The following is a 24,434-nucleotide window of genomic DNA, read 5'->3' as shown; positions in this document are numbered from 1 at the left end:
CTCGTTAACAGGTCTCGAACGCGCTTACGTACTCGACACGAACATTCTGTCGAAATTTTCTCCTCCAGTGCGAGAGTACCGTAGCAGAGAGCGCACGCGCGAAAAGCATTCTTTTCTCGAGTGATTCGCACGAAATTGCAAACATTTACCTGTGTGCAGGGGCGGGATTGGCCGTCGGGACAGTTTGTTTGAGAGTTTGGGAAAATTACCGGTGGGTCAGTAGGGATTTGAGAAATTGTGGCCGGTCGGCGTAGAATAATCGAATCGACAAATTAAAGTTGGAGGGCGGGTCGTGTAATTTCCCGTTTAGTTTTTAAAAACTAAAAACCCCCGTCCGCTCCTGCCTCTATGTATAAAATCGAGAAGTAAAGTAAATGGGCGGGTAATGAAAATAAATGTGGACCAGGTTTCTACTTACTCCCCTACTTTGCTAATCAACGACTATTGTTTCAGGGAGAACAATCAGATCATCGGCTCTTACCTGGAAATCGAGGACATAACTCTGGAAGATTACGGGGAGTACAAGTGCGAAGTTAGCAACGGCGTGGACGAGGAGATCACGTTACCCGCTCACGTTTATCGGCAAGGTAATGGGACCTTTGAACCGTGTCGCGACCGGCGGGAAAAACCTTCTCTCGTGATTGTTTCCTCGCGCGGATTTCATTGCATCGCATGGGGAAGACGAGTCCGCGGATATACTCGGAGAAAAAAAGGAAGAAAAGAGAAAGGGGAGGCGGTCATCTACGTATCCTTTTAACCGCTGCTAATTAACAATCCGATCCGCGCTTTCAACAGTTTAGACGACGTCTCGCAGCGATTTCAATCGTTCCCGATTTAATTCGTCGCTCGTTAACAGTCGACAGAGTGACTCAATTAATTCCAGCCAATTAACCGAAATTCGTACGTTCGTGGACGTCGGACGTGGAATCGCGGTGCAGCGAATCGTTTATGCTCGAGCATCACACGGCGGAAGAAATCTTTTTCCTTTTCTCCGCCTCGCTGCGTTTCTTTCTTTCAAATATCATTCCGAGTGACACCGGTGGCCGATCGTGATACAATTTGATAGATATCATTGCACGAGATGATAGATTCAGAACGTAAAATCTTACATTCGGTGAATCATTCGTTCGGAAGATTTTCACTGCTGGTAGACGCACTGTTCTGAAATTAGTACCCAGAAATTAGTAGTTTTGTTCGTTAAAATCCTGATATGAGGTAAAGAAAAGAAAATCGAATTATTTCCTATTTGCAATATCTAACAACGTAAATTTCCGTTGTGTAAAGAGAACGCAAGGAAATTTGTAATTTACGACGTATGCAAATATTTGTATGCGTTTTAAGCTGCGTTCAAGTGCCTTGCAAGAAATAATTGAATCAAGATGAAGAATTACGATCACGGCGAGCAAATTCGCTCGAGATAAAAAGAATCACGATCACGGTCGTGAATGAAATTAGATCACGACCGCCCGTGATCGTGATTCAACGATCACCGTGATGAATCACTGTTAGCCACTTTGCTCGCCATCTCTAGCCATAGCCTTTCTACGACGAAGAAAATAAAGCGGACGTTTGCTTTTGCAGAGCCACAGTTCGCGTTGGAAGTACAAAACGGATCCTGGAGAAGGTCGTTTCTGGTAGGCGTGCTGGTGCTGGTTCTGCTGATCTCGGTCGGCGCGTTTTACGCGCGCTGTTGGCTGCCTTTGGTGCTGCTCTGCCGGGACAAATTCGCCCCTCTCGAGGAGAACGGTAATTATCGTACAGCCGAGTTTCTTCTCTCGGTTACCTACGATTCTTAATCTCCCACCATTCCTTCCGACGATACGCAATAGCGGTGCGTCCTCGCTTCGCCGAGCACTAGTCATCAAATTCCGCCCTTTCCTCATTCCCTCCTTCGCCCTGCTCTGACTCTTACGAGAGGGCCAATGAGAGCGACTTGCATCCAATCTTCTTATCGTCCTTGGTTTTTCAACGATCGTTTTCTTACTCCGAGCGATGCAGGTGACGTTAATCCGTTCGTTAAGGAACGAACGAAGAAGCGAGCGCCGCAAGCGTTAAGTAAGCGTCGTTTTTGCCACGGTACCGTTTCGTTGGTAACTCGTACCGTCCAAATAACTCGCGTTTATGACCGATATATTTTTCCGCTGACACTCGCTAAGTGTCTAGTCGATACTGGCCGAAGCAAATTCCAATAAATAAATATTTAGCCCGCCGTCCTACTTTAAAAATAAATCCTAAATGCTGCCACCGTGACGATATTCGATCGTAGAGAGTTTAATCGTTTGCTTTTCGCGAAGATTCTCGCAGTACGCGTGTACGTTGCTTTTATTTCGTTCTCGCGAAACAGTTCCGTTCAACGTCCGGCACTTCGCTGCGGTAGATTTCATCGATCGTTAGCCAGTTGAGTGTATTTTCGCGATCGGCTTTGTTCCGGCAAAGTATTCGGAGGGAGGTAGCCTATATCGGGCCGAAATTAACATATCGAATTCCCATTTCGTGCAAGTTTTACGCATCCTTGGAATAGCGGCGTAGCCACGGTCGCTGCCGCCGCCACCGCCGTTCGATACTCCCGGAGGAACTTCACGTTCCCCCTTTGAATCACCCTAATATCCCGAGCGTTTCGCGATGGCGACCCCATCCGCGCGATAGTCGTGCCACCGGGTTACTTAATCTTCGTTTAATCCACGCTGGGAATGGCCCGCGAGCCGCGTTAACGATTTCCTCCTTTATTTCTTCTCCTCTATTTTCCACCTTTTATTTTGCGCGCGATTCGAATCGAGCGTAACGACTCTGTTCGTTCCGATAGCTGGAATACGCTGTACGAGAGAGAAAGAGAGAAATCGGGGGGAAGGAGAGAGTACCTTTTACGTTGGAAGGCTCGCTGTTAAACGTTTCTCGCCTCGTTTCAAGCTCCTTCTGTCGGAGTTGCTCCCACCCTTCGAACCTTCTCTCGATAAGCGGCGCAACCTTGCCGCGAACCTTGTTTCTCTTATCGCGACGAACGATCCGCGTTTCGTTATCCGTTTCCTCGGTTGGTCGCTGGTTCTTTTTTCTTCAGATTTTTGACAGAACGATCCGATAGAATAAAACGAATGCTGCAATGGTAGTAGGTTGTTCGCATTGGCAGTCTTATCCCTCGCGGTGTACAACGGGTGTGCACGGTAAAATCGGACTGCTTAACAAAACGGTGCTTTATTTGCGTATTACAATATTACAACGCATGAAATATACTCTGTAATATGGTCGACAGTAACGTCGAAACGACATCGGTCTCCCCGATAAGTCTGGCAGGGTGATCGCCTCGTTTCCAATTGATTGACCACCGATCGATTACGATCGGTTCGGTTCTAATACGTAGGATGGTGACTCTTCGCGCAGCAATAAGTCGAGAAGAAAAGAATAACGTATGTAGTAAAATTCTTCGAACCGAATTTCTGAAGACACAGATACTAGTACTAAAAAGATGGAAACAAGTGTAGTATGAGTTCGCGGTATTCCGTATACGATTCACGATGCTAGAACTAACCGATGATGATAGATAGCAAAGTGGAGGGAAGGTTCGTGCGAAACTAACGACCTCGTGGAGGCATAGAGATTTAACAAGTGTAGGAGTGGGGGCAATGAATAATGGTATTAGCACTTTTTGAAAGGAAAAACGAATTTACCGCGATTTTCCTTGGCTCGAGAGATCGCAATTTCAGCAACATCATACTCGTAGTAACGTATGGATTCTTAGAGTAAGGACAAGTAATGATGTTATATTTAGAGTTTAGTGTAGTTTAATAAGCGATACTCAATAACAAGAGGACCGACTACAATATCGTCGTAAGTCGATTCACACTCTGTGACCTCTCGACTCACACTGCGCTTCTCAACTAACTTTCTGGCCGTTGTAGCATCTCTTCTGTTCTTTGCCAGGCCCACCGCACACGTGTTCCGCAGACGCTCGTAGCCAGGGTCAGGTAGGTCTTTTCTAACGAAACTAGGCACTTGAAAAGACCGAGGACACATTAATAGACCCGACAGCGCCTCGGCTCTGGCGACATTGTCGATGGTTAACTCGATGTTTCTTAGGCCCTTTTACCCGATACTACACGTATTTTCATTTAAGGTTCTGTTTTTAAAAAAAAAGGTTTGAGAATTCGACAGGTAACCGTGTATTACCCAGCTACGAAGCTGCCTGTTATTGCTGTTATCTTATTTCCGTGATATCGATTTGTACGTACTACTACTTTTTTTAATTCTGTATCTAATTTGAATTGTTTCGTGAATAAGGATGAGACTAGTATACTTTTCAAGAATCCTTCGATTAACGTAACAAGTACTGTTGCACACACAGCTGCACTCTTCCAACTAAATTATCGCGCACATGTAGCCAATTATACGTATTTTGCAAGTCTTGGAAAGCCGAAGCAACGTTTGCTTTTAAGTCTTCGACGCTATTATCCTTGAAACACTCTTGGCATTTAATACGTAACACAAACGCGAGCAGAAACAGAAGTTTCGTAGTTGGAAACTTGCGATCAGCGCGCATCATTTTTTTCTGAAGCAAAGTCTTGAGTGAAAGAATGTTATTTTCTCTTTTCTCGACTTATCGTTGCATGCAGAATCGCTACCCGGCCTGTTGTACAACCATTTTAGGGACATCCTATATACAAGTACATAAGTATCGTCCGATCGCCGATCGTCCTGGAACGTGCACTCAAGCGTCTTCCGCGTTGGAGCTGTGCGTGGGTAGACGATGTCGTTGTTCGCGGTTGTTCGCCATCGTCGTTCGGCTAAATGCTTGCAAAATATCGCGAATGTTGCCGAGCGGTCGGCACAGGTCTATCGCTCAAGGTACAACGAAAAGGAAGGAAAAATCGGAAAGATCGGCCGAGACATGGGCGATAAATCGCGGCCGCGCGAGCCTCAGGCTGTGACGAGTTACACGTGTACGGCGAAGCCTGTTACGGAAGGAGATGCCGTCTCGTCCGGACGAGATCTGATCGATAAGGCTGCCGCCGATCGAGTGGCCCCTACCCTAATACGGAAGCTGGAAAATTGCCGCGATTACGGTGCTTCTCGGAAGCAGTGCACCGCGACGTCGTCCATTAACCGTTTTGCGGAGAACGTTTTCTCTTTGTTAGCCGACTGAAAAGATCGCGAACGCGTGCCAGACGAGCAGCGATCCCACTGTCCAACGAAAGTAAGTCGCTCTGGAAACAATGATTTCCAGAGGAAATCTGCGAATATCCGCAGGCGTTAACGTGCTCGTTGGGGCGAGCAACGCGCGTTAATCGAAGTTGCCTCGACGCGAAAACCGAGACTTTCTCGCTGGCCCGATCGAACGAACAAACAACCACCAAGCCGATCGATACGATTTCCCTGCTCCTTCTCCACGTTCTTCTCTTTGTTTCGCGTTTGATTTTCGAATCTCTTTGCGAGAAATTGGTTCGTTTCCAGCGAACCACAAAGGGTAAGAGTCCGGAACGAAGCGCAAATAGGTTGGCGAACGGTATTTTTTTTTTTTTGCTCCGCCCCCTCCATCTTTCTATAGCTTGTCTCCCTGACGAGGGAAACGCTGAAAAATCGGTAGACCGATAAAGAGGGCAACGGCGCCCGGATTTATCCAGCTCCACGATTTTCAGTCGCTTCGCAGTCAAGAATTTTGAAAACGTACGATACCTGACTATTTAATCGAGGGCACCGACTACTTTCCCTTTAATTATTCAATTAAATATTTTTTGATGCGTAGCAAAAATTTTGTAATTCGTTTGAGATGACGATGCCTGGCACGAGACTCGTTTCCCTTTAACGTCGTAACTCTCGACGTTAAAGGAAATAACGCGTTTATTAAAAATTACTGCACGTTTTGAAGATAAAATATGTGTTCTTTCGAAACGTACGGAAAAATGCAATGAACAAATATATTCAATTTCTTTGTAGTAAAATAAAAATACAAATGATAAAAACAGACAGATTTAAAAAATGGGTTGCTAATCCGTATGTTTGTTTTTTTTCTTTTTTCCTTTTCTTTTTCGCTAACGAAACGATAACGCTTTATTTATACGTTTAATCCATCGTGCATCATGCACTTACAAGATACATGCGGAGAGTAAAAGCCCGTACAAAACAAGCATTGCGTATCGTAATTTTCTTCATAATCGTTTACCTCATTGAGAACAACTTCCACTTTACACTCATCAGTCGAACTATCAGATTTATATGAATACGAGACCGGCTTCCTAATAGAAACTTCCATGTGTCCCATATTCTCATTCGAAAAGCATAACACTCCATCGAATAGCTTCAAAGATAGATCTTTATCGTTCAATGATCAAACACTGGTAAATCTCAAGCTTCGTTGCATCCACTGTACAACGATGTTTATGAGAATAATTATATAATTATTAGTTTGTCCGAAAAGTGTGTTCTTTTACAGACACGTCTTTTACAACAACGCATCTTTATACAAACATGAAACCTAATCTGTCGAACGTTTTTTTTTTATTATTTATTTATTTACATTTTACAATTTGTCCAGTAGGACATTTGTCGAACGTTGTGATCTTTATTTTGATAGAACAAAATGGATCATACGTAATTCGATAAAACGATATAAAACGGAAAATGTTGTGCATTGATTATTTCCTTATGAAACGAAAGAAACTTTTCGGACGATCTAATGTTATTTTGCAAGTATTTGTAAATTAACGCTGACCGTACCGCTTAAAGCTTCACCTGTACCTTATCTTATATTCTACGAAATAGACGTTGTTTCCTCGAAAGAAACTGTCAATTTATCGTAGCAAATAACGCACGACATAACTTTTAAGTAACAATAAAATAATTGATCATATACTCTCATTTTTATATGTAATATAAACGAGAGATGATAGACGAACAGATCATTCTCATTTTGCGTGTTTTTCGCCAACTTTCTCACTAAACGTGTGGACATGTTCAGAGATAAAACAAAATACAAAGCCAATGCACTGAATATTACGAGATTTGTTCGCTCCTTGTCGCATTCGATTTCTCGTAGGCTTCGGATCCGTACTCCGTCACTCTCTCAATGATACTACATTTAGAACTCATTATAGAGGCAGTGTATTCTTGAAAAGTGTTTCTTCAGAGTCTCCGATAAGACTCCGTTGTGTTTCTACGTTACGCGACATGCACTCAGATTATTCAAGTGCTTGCGACGCAGCCAAGCACATATCGCATTTACATGTATGCAACTATAGCTGGTTAGATCTTACTCGAGTTCCGAGCTAAGGTCCCAGATAGAGAACTTTGGAAAAAGATGTAAATTCGTCGACCGGTCAAACGACAGTGGTCGCGGTAAATAGGCGATAATTTAGGCGATAAATTTTCCTCGGCAACAAAGAAGCACAAAAGAATTGAGAATTTGATTAATCAGATAATAGAAGAATTTACATAAAGTTAGACGAACGGAAGAAACAAGAATGTACGTACAATTTTAAATTAAATTTTCAAACCGATCAATCGAACATCGAATCGGTCTGGTAAGGTTAGTGTTTGGGGGGGGGGGAGGTTAATTCGTACAAAAATAAGGCATATTTTTGTGAATTATTTGTGACGACACAGTTAAAATCTCTTTATTAAAACCAATAGTACATTAAAGTATGACATTCGAAGAATATTGTATAAAATTTTCACGGAGAAATATTAAAAAATACGGCAATGGCAGTAATAATTATGATGTGTCTCGGAAAATTGCGGTGCCCCTGATAACTTGGTGCTGGATCATCTGAAATCAAAAAATTAAAGTTCATTCGTTAGGCAACAGTCTTCCACAGGTAACGCTGGGAGGGTTTTTCGAAATTTCAATTTTTCACTTTTTTGGAACACTTTGAAGAGGATATTAGCCGCAAATTTTCGCAAAGTCGGCTAATTTATCCCTTCAAAGTGTTCCAAAAAAGTGAAAAATTGAAATTTCGAAAAACCCTCCCAGCGTTACCTGTGGAAGACTGTTACCTAACCAATGAACTTTGATTTTTTGATTTCAGATGATCCAGCACCAAGTTATCAGGGGCACCGCAATTTTCCGAGACACATCATAATTATTACTGCCATTGCCGTATTTTTTAATATTTCTCCGTGAAAATTTTATACAATATTCTTCGAATGTCATACTTTAATGTACTATTGGTTTTAATAAAGAGATTTTAACTGTGTCGTCACAAATAATTCACAAAAATATGCCTTATTTTTGTACGAATTAACCTCCCCCCCCCCCTTAATTGAGTCGCTTAACCGTGTTTTAGTGGCAGGCGTTTTTAAGAATCCGATTGGGATTGTGCCATACGGCGCGATAGCGCTTCGTTCATTTGTTTGCGAGGAATACCGATCGACGCGATCGCGCTGCTCTTTTTTCGTGTATGCAGGTGGTTTACGACTATTTGAAAAAAAAGTCATTACGAGAGGAAACTGATATGACTCGCGACGAGCTACATTCGGAACCGAGCGCATTGCGAATTGACGATCGTGACCAAACATCACGACACAGTTCACCACAGTACGCGGACGGTGCGATCGCGCTGCGTCGACCTAAAACGATTAAAAAACATTCGAAACGCTTGATCGATTCGAACGCCAACACGCGTATAAAACAACTGTGTAATAAACGGTTGATTAGGGAACGAAATAGCATCGTTACGAGACATTCGAGAGTTTTATAGCTGCAAAAAGCTGGGATCTTATATAAAATTGCTTTACTTAAGTCTGCCATGAGAGAGGTTGGAAATCGTTAGTTTAGTTTAAGGTCGTTCGACCCGGTCGGTTATTGTCTCGCAGAAGCTGATGTTGCGCGATCGTCCGTATCGTCCATCGTTCGTCGATCGATGTTTCTCGGGAATGCACGCGAGAACGATCGAAGATCGCGCGCAAAGATAACGTCGGCCGCGTTCTAGATGACCCCGTGACCGACTCGACGCGTCCAAGCAACGACGAGGAATAGTTGCACGAACGATCGGTCGCTTTCACTCGTTGGCACTGGCGATGCCTACGACGGAATTCACGACGTCGCGTCGTTCCGGAAAGTCCGCCAAAAACAAGTGCCGCGACAAGATCCCGTTTTGAAAACGAATAAACAGGAAGCGAGTATCTTATCGCGCAAGATCCTCGAAAACAATTTCGCTTATTTATCTTTTCCAGCTCTATCGTTTTCATCGATAGAACTAATTCTATATTTGTATTTTGTATCTTTTTATATCGATACATCTGTTGAAAATATCTTTAATTTAATCTCTTTTATAAATTAATTTCAAAGAGTGGTTGATCGAAGTGGAGGATAATGGTTTTAATTGTTCTAAAGTGACGATTGGTCAGAATTGAAATATAATTAACACGTTGAATGCCACGCCAGTTTTACAAGGTTTGGCCGCGCAGCCACGATGAATTTTTTATTATACGATACATGTAATCTTGAAATATTACTTACAAGAGATTCATAAAATTAATTTCAACGAAATAATAAATAAATAAAATTTCAAACGTTCGAAACGTTCCTTAGGGTTATTGCTCATTAAGGTAAAACACGGAAAAAGCGGGTTTTCCCCATGTTCGATAGCCATTGGAGGAGGCGCAAATAATATTAGGCGCAATCACTTAGTTGCCAACTCAATGGATCTATATTTCATGTATAACTAAAGCTATTTTTGTATGCTTTATACTGCATTAATTTCGTCACACCATTGTAGTAACGATGGTAATAATACAAAATTTATAACTATTGACATTTGTTCAAATTATGTATTTCTACTAATGTCGATGCGCCAGTCATCAGTGACTCTCACGGCGCCACGGCCAAGTTGAATGCCAGTCACCGGTGACCCCCTGGGCATTCAACGTGTTAAACGTCTAGGAACGAATCGTTTAGAAATAATAGAAATAGAAGATAGTAATCTATTCGTTGAAAGAAACGTTGTTATCTCCGCTGCTCTCTTCTCCTCTTTCAACCATCCTTGCCACGATTCCACAGGTTCCACTTATTCCACGTTCCATTTATTCCACGTTCCACTTATTCCACGTTCCAGCGACTTTAACCCTAGAACTGCCGATAATTAACATGATAGCTATTTCTATCAAAACCAGTTAAAATGACTGGCCTTTAGAAAATACGTAATAATAGAATATTTTTATATTTATCGATTTATTACTTTCTTACAGAAGGAATTCCATATTATGTAGTACATTTTTGGTATTGTTAATCCATCTGGGACCATAATCCCCAAACGAGGGTTGACACATTTATAAAATTGTAGAATCAGTCATTTTCACTGGTGTGGTACTTCTTGCGTTGGCATCTAGCGATTTGGCGATCGATCCGGAATTTTCCTGATAACTAATATCGTCATATGGAATGATACGCAGTAAAAATTTGGAAAACGTGTAGGAAGTTGTACAAAACGAGGAAACTGGTTAATTGGGGTTCGATAAACAGATTGCAGGACCCTCTTACATTTTGACAAGTACCAGTCATTACGACTGGTATTGGTATAAGTAGCTTTGATACAAAATTATTTTCAGTTTGAATGCATAAAAAACGAAACAAAATTCATTATATTATTCTTTTAGTTACCGTTGCAAAAGTCATTACATCATTACGGAGAAAAAATATAACACGAAGTAGGAATTATAAAATAAAATTGTAAAACCAGTCAATTCGACTGGTGTGGTAGTTCTAGCGTTAAATATCTAGATAGTCGCGATCGAAACGCGCTTCGTGAGATTTGCCAGGTAGCAGCGGTGAGCACGACCATAATAATACCTGTACTAATTACGATCACAAACGCGAATTTCAGATGGAAAGGAATGCGACGCTCTGGTGTGCTACCACGAGAAAGACTCGAGCCTGGTCATCGGTATAGTGATACCCACGCTGGAATCGAGGCACCGGTACAAGTGCACGGCGCTGGAGCTCTCCCAGTTGAATCAGAATTGTAAGTCTCGGGTTTAATTAAACGCGGCACCGAGTCGCTCTCCGAGGGAGAAACTGCTCGTTGATAGCGTTATTAAGTTTCCTGTCGCGTGGTCGACCGAAAGGGTAAAGTAAAGGCTATTCCAAGGTCTCTAGGGATAGCTCGGTTCCTTGGAATCTCGCTAGATCCCTTCTCGCGATCGAGCGCGTAGCTGTTGCGGCCAAAAACCGCCCAACACCCTCGCTTCAAACTCTAAACCCTGGTTTCCTTGGGAAGCGAGGGAGGATCGACCTGGGAACGGCGACTGAATCTCGCGCGCCTTCTGCCACTCGACGAAACAGCGCAACGACGACGACGAGTCTTCGTTTGAACTGAGGTTTGCCACGTTTAGTCAACGAGACTCGGAACAACGTGCACGTTAAGATGCTTTTAATTTTTGCCACGTAACGTCGCTCTGGAGACCGCTGTACGGCGTCGCGATGATCAGAAATCCAGGGAGAACGATACCGGATGGTATTTTGGCGGAGAAATTGGCGAGAACGAGCGACGAATAGGATCTCGCGAAGGAAGGCAGAAGGGAAAAGGCGAAAGGAAAGCTGGCGAAACGGGGACGATTACCGGGAACAAAGGCGAACAAAAGTTTACGGGGTATAACGCGATCTAGTTTCGCAGCCACGTCGTCCATCCTGGTTCCGCATCTCATGAATATCAACGGCTAGGTGCTCAGCGTTGATAACGGGTGCTCGGTGAAAAATATTCAGACGCTAATTTCCTTCTAATTGGCAGGACGAAATTGGGCCGTGTAGGTGAGCGAGCGGTCGACCGCCCAATTTTATTAATGCAAATTGCCCCGCGCTGCCGGCTCCGATCCACCGATGCAAACTAGCCTATACATAAATTTTGTTCGCCGTCGTGGTCGCCGGCTGCCCTTTCTCCTTCTGTCTTTCGCGTGTGTCACAAAATCAATATGCGCGTTTTTCGGACTGAAAGTCGTTCGTATCGCAGTTCGGAAAATCTTGTTCCTCGTGGCGAACGATGCACGCAAGCTCGGCGAATGTAGAACCGGAAGCTGCCGGAGAAAGGGCGATCTATCGGGATCGCGGAACCGTGGTCCGGTGCATGGAAGTTTGCGAATTGAATTAGGAAGTTGGGACCGGCTTCTTTGTCTGACGTCAAGCGTTTCGTTTGTCGCTTTGATTCTAGCAGCCGCGGTTTCGAATTAAGCGTATGCGGTACCGTTTCCTTCGCTGATTCTGCGTTTGCGCTCCGCCAACTTCCGATAACGCGTGCCTGAATCGAGAAACCGTTTCGTTCGCGCATTTCTTCTCTTTGCTCGCTCTCCGTTTCCCACTCGTTCTCGATTCGTCGTTGAAAGCGAACTAACCTCGGAATTTTGGAAAGCAGACGGAAGAACGGTTGGAAGTGGAAGAAAGCTTTGGCCGAAGTTGCACGAGCTCGGATGCAACTCGAATTTTCCGCATCGACGGTTGCGTAACTCCGATTCAAAAGTACTGGTCAAGCAAAAGAGAGAGAGAGAGAGTGAGAGAGAACGCGGTGAAAGCTTTCTATGGTCGTGGCATAGTTGGCTCGCGTGCCGACTCGGCGGAATCCAGTTCATCCTTTGACTGATCGTCCATTTTGTTGGTAATTCATCAAACATCGGCGAACAAACGACAGGATGCCGATAAAGCTCGGTGCTCGCGCCTAAACGTCTCTCTACCAACGGTTATCGATGCCGAGGAATTTTCCAATCGCGATCCAGTCGATGACGCCGATTTAACGTTTCGTCGTTGTCGTTCGTCCGTACGTACGTACATCGTCGGCGCTCTAATCTCACGAATTATTTCCACAGACGAAGAAAAAGAAATACAACGATTTTTTTTTCAGGGGGTGTGGAGATCGGGCCGCACGCCGTTTCCAGTCGAAGAGTCATCGTGGTGCTGAGCCCAGAGTCGCTGGGAAACGTTTGGAACGAGACGAACGTGGGGGTTGTCCTGAATCAGCTGTCTTCTCTCACCACTCGAACGATAGTCATCATCACCAAGAATCTATTGAACACGACCGCGATCGCGAAACGATCGAGTCGAGCTTACAACAACATACGCGAATACTCGCTCGATCGTTTGAAGGTCTTGCATTGGAACGACACCGGCAACTTAGGTTCCGGCAGCCACACATTTTGGTACAAGCTGCGGCTCGCAATGCCACCGATTCGACCGATCAGCTCCGAGAGCGGCTGCCAATCGGTCGCCATGATCGTTCAGGCGAACGGAAAATGCGGACAGCAGAAGGCTCGATCGCGCGAAAGTCTCGAAGTTCTTGTTTAAAACGGAGGAAAGCGAAACGATCGAACAAAGCAAACGACGTAATGGATCCTTACGTAGTATATACTTACATATACCTACGTAGTCTCTTCACCCGCGTTTCTCTTCCTTTCGCTTTTGTACGAAAGCGGTGACAAGGCCAAGTTTCCGCGCGCTTGTCCAAGTACCCATGCGTTTCGCGCAGAATCAGACGTTCGAAAACGCTCGTTCGCGTAGCGTAATAAACGCGCACCACGTCGACGCCGTTTCCTCGCCGAATCTCGCAAATAACCGCATCTACGGAACTGTAACTTTCAAAAATGTAGTGGTTTCGACGCTCGGGCAACCGATGCACGACCGTGTGTTGTCATTCTAACTTGTGCTTTTTACGTTGCGACGTACCCCTTGGACGCTCCTCGGCGTATGTCTGCAAGGAGAGCTACAGCGCGAACCGAGTGTCTTTTAATTTTACTTTGGCTGCAGACCGTACTGTGTAGGACGAGCGAAATTCATAAATTTACTTAAACGTTCGCTGGTGGAAAGCGAAACTTGATTTTATCGCGACAAATTTCCACGGACGCGAGTAGGTTCGACCATATCGAAAGATACGAGCGCCATCCTCCATCCTGTTTTATCTTCTGCACGCGGAACAGACGCGACGACTGATCGCGATCGGCGAAATTCGAGGAAAGAGGAATTCAGGCGAAGCGCGCAGTCTTCCTTTTCGCGCGAGCACGCGGCGCTTCGAGCGAAAAAAGAAAAAAAAGAAAAAAAAGAAAAAAAGAAGTAAGAACGAAACGCGTTGGAGAAGTTACGAGAAAGAATAACAGGACGGAGAAAGAAGCGAGTTCTCTGCTACTCGCGTATATATACGTAATCGCTTATCGCGTACAGTTCTCGTTGTCTCTTTTTGTATATATCGGACAAATCGGTGCTCTATTGTCCTTATTTATTATTTAGCTAAGTCATCGCACTATTTATACAACGTTTAGATTTTAGCGATCTCCCTTGTATCTGTATGGAAATCACGAATTACGTAAAACTCGCGTCTACGTTTTCGGGCACACTTTTCTAAGCGGATTTTACGCGCGGTTTTTAGCGAACAAATCTACGCACGATAAGACTAATAATGAACATAGATATTTTATACTGGTTTGTATATATACATATATATGTAAAAGGAGGAAAAAGATAAGTGCGTGTGTAGGTGCATGCATGCGCGTGCACGGGTATGCGTGTGTACATGTGTATTATATGTGAGATTCTTTTTTTTTTTTCGCCGTTTTTTCAGAACTATCGTTACGTCGAACGACTACAAGGCACTTAGAAAGATGTATCTGCGAACGTAACGTCAAGCGATAATCCTGTAATTCTAATACTAGAGTAACGATTATCTACAACTATACAATATACACACTCTACTATACGATATACATATAGCCTAACCGTTATACCCGCGTAATTGTACTTTAAATGTTACGCACACGCGCAGAACCGCAACGTGAGCTTAATTTTAATATCATAGTAATCTCTTTACTGTCAGTATTACGATACACTAGTGTAGTACTTGTCTCGCGAGAATGTGCCTGAGCGATTGACTCACATCGCGGCCAATTGTTGCGAGCCGAGTATAAGCAGAGTATAGACATTAGGAGGTATACTTGTTTATTTAGCGATATAGAGAACAACAAAACGACTATCCTCTAATCGTCTGTCGTCGCGTTTCTTTCTTTTTCATTTTTAGTATATACATACATATATATATATATATATATATATACTAAATATATATGTATATATATACATATATATACATATATATATATATATGTATATATACTAAATATATATGTATATATACATGTGTGTGTGTGCGTGCGTGCGTGCGTGCGTGCGTGTGTGTGTCGCATTACGGCGACAAACTCGTGACCGTTCTTACAATTACCTATGAAACAGAACGGCGAAAAATGTGTGTACTGTTGCTTCTCGTCTCCGTTTCATGGCGTATATATCGAATAGAATCGACGATACAAGGCTCTATACGTACCAAATATCAGACGTCCGTTTCTCTTCGTGCTGACGTAATTAAGAAGTAAACGGAAATTGTTGTTCGAAAATTCGATAATAAACAAAGAGTATTTATATTTGCAGAAATCGTGTGTCTCGGATCGTCACTTTTTCTTACTCACATACGAAACATCGTTACGTTTCGCAACCTTGCTGAAACCACTGCCGTCGTTCAGCCGTTAAACAGTAACGACGACGACTTTTTCCTACAGGAAACGCGTTAAGTATTGGAAAATCCTTTAAGGGTAAAACGAAAAAGATAAAGATGTATTATCAAGATAAATGATTCCCTGCATTTATATTTTTCATCTTTAATTAAATTACATAGGCACTTGTACATAAAGTAATTGATTTCACCTAGGAGTACAATATATTTAATTGTACAGCGAATAAAATGATCACGGGGAATATCAAATATGAAACATGAATCTTCTAGAATCTTGTATAGGAAGAACTACATTCCTGGCACAGTACAAACTGGAAAAGTGTTTATTCGAACTGATAAAAATCCTTCTCTCGTTTGTTTCGTCCTATAAATTCGATGTATCACGTAATACAAAACGTTACGATGCAGACGGAGAATGTTAGAAACCCGTAAATATTCTTTCAACGTTTTAATGAAACTGATTTCATAATAGCACCCATCGGACAAAACGTTCTATTTACAAAAAATCGAGCAAACACCTACCCTTTTAACGAATGGTTTTTGTATATATTCTCGTAGCATCAACCAGCGATGGCAAGAGAAGAATCGCAACAGCGAGGTAAAACTTTATATATGTATCGTTTATATAAAAATAGCGTCTATCACGTATTTAAATTTAAGTACGTTCGAGTCTCGTCACGGTTATTCAAGGCAATGCTTATCTGAATGAAAGTATGTCAAGTTCATTTACAAAAATCTATGTAATAATACTGTATCGATGAACACGAAATCCAGTGAGAGATAACTCGTTCAAATGACGTATGCTTCGATAGAGTTAACCAACCCCACCGATCAATAATCGTATAAAGAGAATATAAACTTATAAAACATAGCCCGTGCAATTTGTAAAATTTAAAAAAGTGGCATTTATTTCCGTGTTTCGTTTATGAATTCGCAAATGCGTTACGAAATTATCAGAGTGTGGTCGACGTACGGTTCTCATAGCTTTGGCGAGCGACTTCCTTTAAAGCTTCTGCCATTGCAGGCCCGGTTTCGTTTATCATACTGTTTAGATATCCTTTCCTTTCGATCAAGACGTACGGAGCATCAAACTCCTACGAGGTTAAACAAGTTTGTTAAATCACTCTTCTTATCTCCGACTTACCTTCTACTAATTGTAATTCGATGCATAATAAGTAACTTACCACGGCTCTACCGGCATCCATCACCAAAATTCGATCACTGTCCATCACGGTATTAAGACGATGCGCGATGGTCAGCACCGTACAAGTGGAAAATTTAGAACGAATCGTTTTTTGAATGAGTTCGTCGGTTCGTAGATCAACGTTCGCTGTAGCCTCGTCGAGAACCAGGATCGGATTATTTTTGACGATCGCGCGGGCGAGACAAACCAATTGACGCTGACCGACACTCAGATTGGAACCACCCTCGTTAATATGAGAATCCAGTCCCATTTCCTTTAATTCAACTTCCTCTAACGCTTGCCACAGCACATCGTCGGCGTAGTTGTCGAAAGGATCTAGATTTCTTCTCATTGAACCCGAATACAGGAAAGGTTCTTGAGGAATTATACTGATTTTCGAACGCAAATCATGAAGTCCGATCTCGTTGATCTTCACGCCATCGATCTCGATGACACCATCGAGTTCTGCAAGACGGAATAGCGTCGATATTAAGGATGACTTCCCCGCGCCTGTACGTCCGACAATCCCTATTTTTTCTTGCGGATAAATCACAAAGTTGAGATTTTTCAGCACCGGAGGCTCAGCCGCATCGTATTTCATATATACATTCTTAAACTCAATTTTACCCTCTTCGGGCCAACTTTCCTTGGGTTTTTTATCCGGCGTGCTTTCGAGCGGTGGTTCGCTTTCCACGTTGCTAAAAATACAATTCGCATAAGTGAGCAATACTCCTTGCTTAAAGATCATGCTAATAATATTCTATCGAGACGCTCACCTGTATTCCACCACACGTTCCACCGAAGTCATTTGATTTTCCAGTTCGGTACTTTGCCGCATACCCCATTGGAACATTCCGGTTAATCCAATACTTTGCGTTATGGCCAAACCAATGTTACCACCCTGCCCCGTTCCATCATCTTGCACCAAAAAGCTCAAGGTGACCAGCATGATGTAGATAACGCAGAAAAAATCCAGCCAGAATCCAAATGCTCTTGAAGAAGAGATGAATATGTACCATGCTGACGAGTGTAAGTCTTGGTGTTGATCAAATTCCTTCGTAAGAATCTCTTCCGCTCCAAAGGCTCGAACAGTTGGCAGCCCTTGCAGAGTTGCACTGAGATGTCCAAACACCGGTGACCGAGCTACCGTTTTTTATTACAAATTATTTAATCATTACAATTAGTCCACGAATTCGATAGGTTTCCCTTGTGAATATGAAAAACGATACTTTTCGCTTTTGGAAATAAAATGCAGAGGAAATAATCGTGTTAGAAACAAATACTTACTAACTCCTTCGAGCCGTTTGACGCTGCGACTAGTTGCCAAATAAAAGACACGAATATAGTAGAAGATGATTCCGATGACCACGGTGGGTATTAACAGCCAGTAGTTGGCTATTGCAACGACAACTATAATACCAAGAAGGGACAGGCCAATTTGTAAAGAATCAATTAGAGCTATTGGTAATACTTCGTCGATGGCTCCCATATCTTTCGAGAATCTATTAAGAATTCGACCCGATGGATTTGTATTAAAGAATTTCATTGTTGCTCGACTTATGCATCGGAACATACGATCGTGTAATCTAGTGGAGGCTCTCATACACGTCGAAAAAAATGTAATCGAACGTAATAGAGTAATTATAATAGTGGAAACGATTAAGCCAGTGTACACGTACATGCAGACATTGCGGCTTATCGGTCCTCTCCAATTGGTATCAATAATGACACCTCCCGTCTCATTCACCTTTAAATGAATATATTTACTCGTGACGATTCATCGAAATTATAAAAGACAAAAAGAAGAAGAAGACACCAATGATAATTACATATTTTTCTTCCATATTGACCCATTGAGAGATAAAGAAATCGCTAGCACTGGCTAACGTCTGCGCGAGCACGCAGAGCATAGCAATCGTAGCTACGACGCACCAATTTCCACCAGCTCTAAAGTACGCTGCATACACTTTACCGGAAACTTTGCCCTTTGTACGCGCTTCAGCTACCTACATATAATTTACAAATCCTTCTAGTTTTCGCTCGGTCTTTATTCACTTTGACGAACAAAATATTTACTTACCTCCATCGGATCCTCTTTCTCAGTAGCGCTACTCTTTAACGAACTCAAAGATGTACTACTAGCGTTCCGAGAATTAGACCTGCTAGGAGGGACAGAACCTGGTCGTTCTTCTTCAGCAGAATTTTCTAATAATCTTCCAAAGTCCATTCCCATCGCAATAAGCTCATCGTATGAACTGAAACGAGTAAAACTTGACTTAAATAAATTTGAAGAAGAATACTTAAAGAAGAAAAATGTGACAAAACTAGATGCCACGGATCGTACCCGTCAGCCTCGATTTCTCCGTCTTTCAAAACGATTATTCTATCGACATTTCGTAAGAACTGTAACTGATGCGTGACGAGAATTCTAGTCTTTCCCCTTAAATATTTCACGATACATTCTTCAAACATATGTTTGCCTACATGAGCATCTACGGCGCTTAGAGGATCGTCTAATAAGTAGATCTCGTTTTCTGCATAAACCGCTCTGGCTAAATTGATCCTATACATGCAGATGTGATCGATTAATTGCAACACAATATCGTCTTTAATAGAATGCATATAAATAGTATTATAATTACTGACCTAGCACGTTGCCCACCCGACAAACTAATTCCTCTTTCACCCACGATCGTTTTGTCGCCGTATGGCAACAATGTGAAGTCTCTTTTTAATTGACAAACCTTAACCACACGTTCGTACCGAAACTGATCCATTTTTTGACCGAACAAAATATTTTGTCTAACGGAACCAGCAAACAGCCACGGTTCTTGACTAGCGTACGCGATTTTCCCATTTACCTGTAAAACAAAATAGAATGTTTACAATTATTTTATTATAGGAAGAAAATATAATTATCCAAGGAGCAATACGAACCTCTATAGTACCCGACTTTAATGGTAATTCTTTTAACATTACATTAAGTAAACTACTTTTACCAGACCCAACTTGGCCAACAACGGCAATTAATTCACCTGATTTCACGTTGATATTTATATTTTTTAACGTATCTTCGTGATCGTGTGAAAACCATTTGACATTAGCATTCTTTAGCGACATAATATATTCTCCTTGATAATTTGTTGTCTTACGTTTTCCATCACGTACATCTTCTTCTATGATATTTGTATCATTTTTACCCTTGTCATTTTTTGATTCTTTCTGCTTGCAATCCATTGTTTCGTTCTCTGCGTTAATTTCTTCATACATCATAAACTTTTGTAAACGTCTTACAGAAACCAACAATTCAGCTATTTGTGTTATTCCTACGACATCGATTGTTTTGTTAGATTTAATCTATCACTAATAATAGTTGTCTATTCAAATATACTTACCTTGTGGAAAGTAGACAGTCATATTTAGCCGCAAAATATTATAATACGCTTGTAACATGAACACTTTCTCGGCAGTTATTTTATGACCGTACAATATAAAACTTACTATTGTAATGAAAAGTGACATCCTTGTCGTAAACATAATGAAAGACATAGTAATACCTCTAACTAAAGACATGCCTCGTATAACACTAATTTCTCTCCTGTAACGGTATCAATGACATGTTTACAAATAGATATACGGAAAAGAAAATTCTTATTATAGAAAAAGTACCTTCTTGCCCTTTCGGTTAAATAACTAAATGGTTTCTCCCAGGCATACATTTTGATTGCTTGAATACCACTAATAATTTCATTAGTTAATCGGACTCTTTCATCTGTTCTAAGAGCAGTCTTTAACCTGTACACCGAAGTTTTTTTACCCAAATATCCTATATTTTTAAAGGACAAACAGAAGCTATACAATGCAAGAAATGTTTGTACTATATCTAATACACAACAGTTATTAATTTTCATTACCTTGTAAAGGAATAAACAGTAGAAGTATTATAACTCCGAAAATAGCGGATAATTCAACTTCCTTGTACATAAAATATGTTATGATTATGGTTTCTAGTGGTCCAAGCCATAAGTAATGTAAATATATAAGTGCTACATCAAATCTATTAACATCGTTAGATAGGAGATTCACTGCTTGTCCTACTGTTGTTTCACCCAAAGCAGTTCTCGAAAGCTTCAATGCTTTCCTATAGATCAGTGTACAACAAGCTATACGCAGTTTCATTCCCATATGAAGTATCCCTAACATGTACGGATGAGTAATAAATATCAACACTCCTGAACATAATACTACACCACCTGCATATAAGTAGGCATCTTCTTTTGTCATTGCATCATTAGTGTAATATCTTAAAAGCTTTCCGAGGAATATTGGCTGCATTACTCTGTATGTATAAAACAGAAGAAGTTACTGTTCATGAAATATCAAGTAACTGATTAATCAACTAAATTCCAAACTACATAAACGGCATCTCCATATTGATATTATTAAATATTAATCTAACTAACTAGCAACTAATCTTGTTTTACTTCCTAAGCAAAAAAAAAAATATTAAGCTATCTAATACCAGATATGAGAAAAGGATTAGTAGGTGCAAGATACAACGGGCTTAGGGACTTAACGGTTTGATCGCTTCGTCAATTTCATGAACTTGCGAATTGGAAGAATTGTATAATCTGGTCATTATAATATGCAGTGGCATAGATTCGACTTTCGTCTGATTGTAGTAACGAATCAAAAGACCGAGAAACAAGGGTTGTGATAATCTGAACAAGTAATCAGATTTAAAAATTCAATGCATTTGATTAGCAGATTTTCTATAATTATAATAAATAATAAATATGAATAAATATAGACAATGTACCTAAACACTATGTCGGAAATCGCATAAATTACTCCATAGAATATTAATTGAACTCCAAAACATTTCATAAGGACCTTTAGTAAACTAGGCTCCTTCAATTTCTTTCTTCCAGTATTTCCAGTACTTCCTTTTTCCTTGTTCAGTAATTTCTGTTTTCTATATGCTTCATAATCCTTTTGCCATACTTTTGATATCTTTGTACCTAAATAACTGCTGTTATGTTCTTTGAGAGTTTTATATAAGTCGGTTACTTCCAAATCTCTATGATAACCAGCCCAAAAAGTAGGTAATGTAAATCTACCAACAAAGATAAAGTTTTTATTGTGGCAAATAATGTTTTAATTTGACATAATTTCAATGATAAAGAGTAAGCAATGCATCAGCATTTTTACTTCGCATTATCTTTAAATCAATGACTGAGCCAAATGTTACAAGGCAATAGAATTATCTGTTTTCAAATGACTAATGTCAATAGTACCTGATTAAAGATAATAGGAAAAGTTCTTTCAAAAATTACTGTCTAAAAATACTGGTAGATAATGGCAAACATTGACAACTTCTTTTTATCTCATTTATTGACTTAACAATAGAATTCAAGATAATTCTTATGCCATCTTTTACAAGACTTCCTTATACCTGATTCATAGGTATCTTTATTGAAACATTGCTTACTTATCACCATGAACTTGTGTTTTTATTAGTAGCCAATAACAGGAAAGAAATGAACAAGTCATTGTATTCTTCAAACTTACGCAAATGTTATATTACTAAGAGGATTTGCTCCTTCTCTAGGATTCTTTCTTCTTTCTGCTTTTACTTTTCCATCCATGATGGTTTTTGATTAATTAGCTTTTCCTGCAAAATTTTGGTGTGGACAGGAAAAATTACAATTTTTTGTTAAATTAATGTATATTTACAAACAATAAAATTAATGTACTATGCTATTATAACTTTATTATTTCACTACAAATATATACAAATGAAAGATAAATAAATAAGTAGAGTAGGCATATACTATGTAAGTACTTGTTCTGATAAGTGATGTACAAAATGATAAGTTAACAAACTAAATCTAACAATACAAAATATATCTTTAAGTATCGGTAGGGTTTTATCAGATTTCTAATTGGCATTAGTACATATTAATAGATATTATTCTCGATTTGACACATGTTCTATTTTTAACATAAGTACAGGAAATTGATATTTGCTCCTATATGTAAAAACGTTTAACAGTTCTATTTAATAGCAACAATACAAAACGATTATACCAACTAAATACGAAATGTTAAAGCAGAACATTTAATGATTGTACACTTAAATGTTCTTAATACTTTTACAAAATGCTTTGGTTTAATCTCCTTATATAATATGGGATTGCTTGCTTAAAATAATGCTTCAAAGAACATTGATTATATATCAAATGGTTATATATCAAATTGGACTTTACTCGCCCGACTTAATCTACACGTGCTTACTTCTTGTAAAACTATACGAAGAAGTCTGATTGGCGAGGCGTTGACAAATCGAATTTAACATATGTAATAGAAACTAGAATTTACAAATTTTCGGCAGTGTGCGCTAAAGTTTATTAACGTCTTTAATAACATTAAATGATTCATCGATTGTTAGAATCACGTCTGATAAATGAACTGTCATATCATCATCACGCTTTTTCAAGATAACCCAAAACGATAGGTTTGATGCATGTTGCTGGTAGATAGAAGCGAGAAATATTATAAAATGTAAATGATGGAAAGCACAAATAAATGTTTAGTCAATGTTTCGCGCGACTTACGATCAAAGAAGATAGACGTGTCTATTTTACAGCATGCGAATGTTCCATTACTTTTCACTTGCACAACAATTCGTTGGATGACTAGCAACATCCACTTAAGTAGGAGGACGTTACTTGACTGTGCTTTACTCGCCTGCGCTCGCATGAGTTATTGGTTAACCTTAAACTAATACGTGATATCGCCCCGTAGTTATCTTTGCGTATATCTACACATTTCTATCTTTCTTTTTCTATATCCATATTACTTCGCAATGACGATCAGGACGGCATCTCTTGACAGACTAATGAAAAGAGGGATCTGCTTATCAACACAGCACATCTTTGATGTAAGAACTGAATAAACACATTTTCATCAAGATAATTGACCAGCAGGTCGATAACTATATCAAATTAACCAAATAACATTAAATGAACGATAATAAAAAAGTTAGTTTCAATTCCTATTCGAAATTTTCATTACACTGAATGAAACCCGCAGTCGTCTAACAGAAGATTTCTAATTTAAGAATTAACTTACAAATTTTATTTAATTAAATGACTAATTAATTACCCAATGTTCTTGTTATCGATAAATTAAATGACAAGAAAGAGATTTCACCGATACATTATCTTTTAAAATGTTCATTGACACGAACAAAAGGCAAAACTAAAATTTCTCAATGAAATAATTTCGGGTTTTCTGGTAAAACAATGGTCGACTAGAGTTAAGTTTTATTTCATGGAATTTATCGAACTGTCGGTAACACTTTTGTACAATATATCATCGCACGTATTGAAAGTAAAAGAAAATTCAATAGAAATGTATTACAAGTATAGTTTAAGTTTAAATACTTAATGCATACATATAAAAAGGACATTTATCGATTGGCAGGTTGTAGCTTCGTGTCTTACTTATTGTTAGTTCAAAATTTGGTCTTATACTATCATCTCGGATTTTTCGCAATTCATAGTTCTTCGTCTCTTCATCATTGTTACTAATCCTCGAAAAGTTCAACAATTTTGTTCAGATAATGTGTCATCTATTTTATGTGGTTAAAAAGAATAACTAAGGAAATTGTACAAATACGAAGAACTAGTATCAGAGAGCTGAACATAACATAGCATTTTTATCATTTACTTTTTCCCTTTGCAGGCCGTACTTGAGACTAGGAAATTTATACACAATGCATTGAC

At 40.2% G+C, this 24,434-nt stretch overlaps 2 protein-coding genes across 3 annotated transcripts in view; one reads left to right on the top strand and one right to left on the bottom strand.

Moving 5' to 3' along the window:
* The window catches only part of LOC117237376 (single Ig IL-1-related receptor-like), a 131,188-nt gene extending 117,194 nt beyond the window's left edge, over positions 1-13,994 (top strand). The window contains exons 4-7 of the mRNA XM_033501274.1: positions 454-587; positions 1,582-1,746; positions 10,809-10,946; positions 12,813-13,994. Of these exons, the coding sequence (XP_033357165.1) occupies positions 454-587; positions 1,582-1,746; positions 10,809-10,946; positions 12,813-13,252 (877 nt within the window). The 3' untranslated portion in view covers positions 13,253-13,994. The remainder of the gene's footprint in view (positions 1-453; positions 588-1,581; positions 1,747-10,808; positions 10,947-12,812) is intronic.
* A 1,569-nt stretch (positions 13,995-15,563) lies between these two features.
* Positions 15,564-23,665, bottom strand: LOC117237374 (probable multidrug resistance-associated protein lethal(2)03659). Of its 2 annotated transcripts, XM_033501271.1 has the most exons (16): positions 23,261-23,665; positions 22,216-22,316; positions 21,464-21,760; positions 21,222-21,365; positions 20,559-20,983; positions 20,314-20,470; positions 20,040-20,242; positions 19,582-19,970; positions 19,291-19,505; positions 18,989-19,207; positions 18,725-18,899; positions 18,474-18,650; positions 17,932-18,391; positions 17,421-17,787; positions 16,646-17,342; positions 15,564-16,555 (listed from the first exon to the last, which is right to left on the bottom strand). In XM_033501271.1, exons 2-16 carry the CDS (start codon positions 22,290-22,292, stop codon positions 16,415-16,417), a joined length of 4,143 nt encoding a protein of 1,380 aa, XP_033357162.1. In that variant the 5' UTR covers positions 22,293-22,316; positions 23,261-23,665; the 3' UTR covers positions 15,564-16,414. The 2 variants fall into 2 exon arrangements, with proteins under 2 accessions (XP_033357162.1, XP_033357163.1); XM_033501272.1 differs by lacking the exon at positions 21,222-21,365 and having other exon boundaries at positions 16,115-16,555; positions 23,261-23,664.
* Positions 23,666-24,434: the final 769 nt, after the last annotated feature.

Source organism: Bombus vosnesenskii, unplaced genomic scaffold (genome assembly GCF_011952255.1).
Source record: "Bombus vosnesenskii isolate JDL3184/JDL3185 unplaced genomic scaffold, Bvos_JDL3184-5_v1.1 scf7180000013370, whole genome shotgun sequence".
Classification (NCBI taxonomy): Eukaryota; Metazoa; Arthropoda; class Insecta; order Hymenoptera; family Apidae; genus Bombus; species Bombus vosnesenskii.
This window is presented reverse-complemented; position numbering and strand designations above follow the sequence as displayed.

What these genes read in the sequence shown, in the direction of transcription:
- LOC117237374 (XM_033501271.1), bottom strand. Translation starts at nt 22,292, where the DNA reads ATGGATGGAAAAGTAAAAGCAGAAAGAAGAAAGAATCCTAGAGAAGGA. An exon ending in ACTGTTTATTCCTTTACAAG is followed by an intron (nt 20,471 to 20,558) that starts GTAATGAAAATT and finishes TTAAAAATATAG; the next exon opens with GATATTTGGGTAAAAAAACT. An exon ending in TAAAGTCGGGTACTATAGAG is followed by an intron (nt 19,506 to 19,581) that starts GTTCGTATTGCT and finishes TTTGTTTTACAG; the next exon opens with GTAAATGGGAAAATCGCGTA.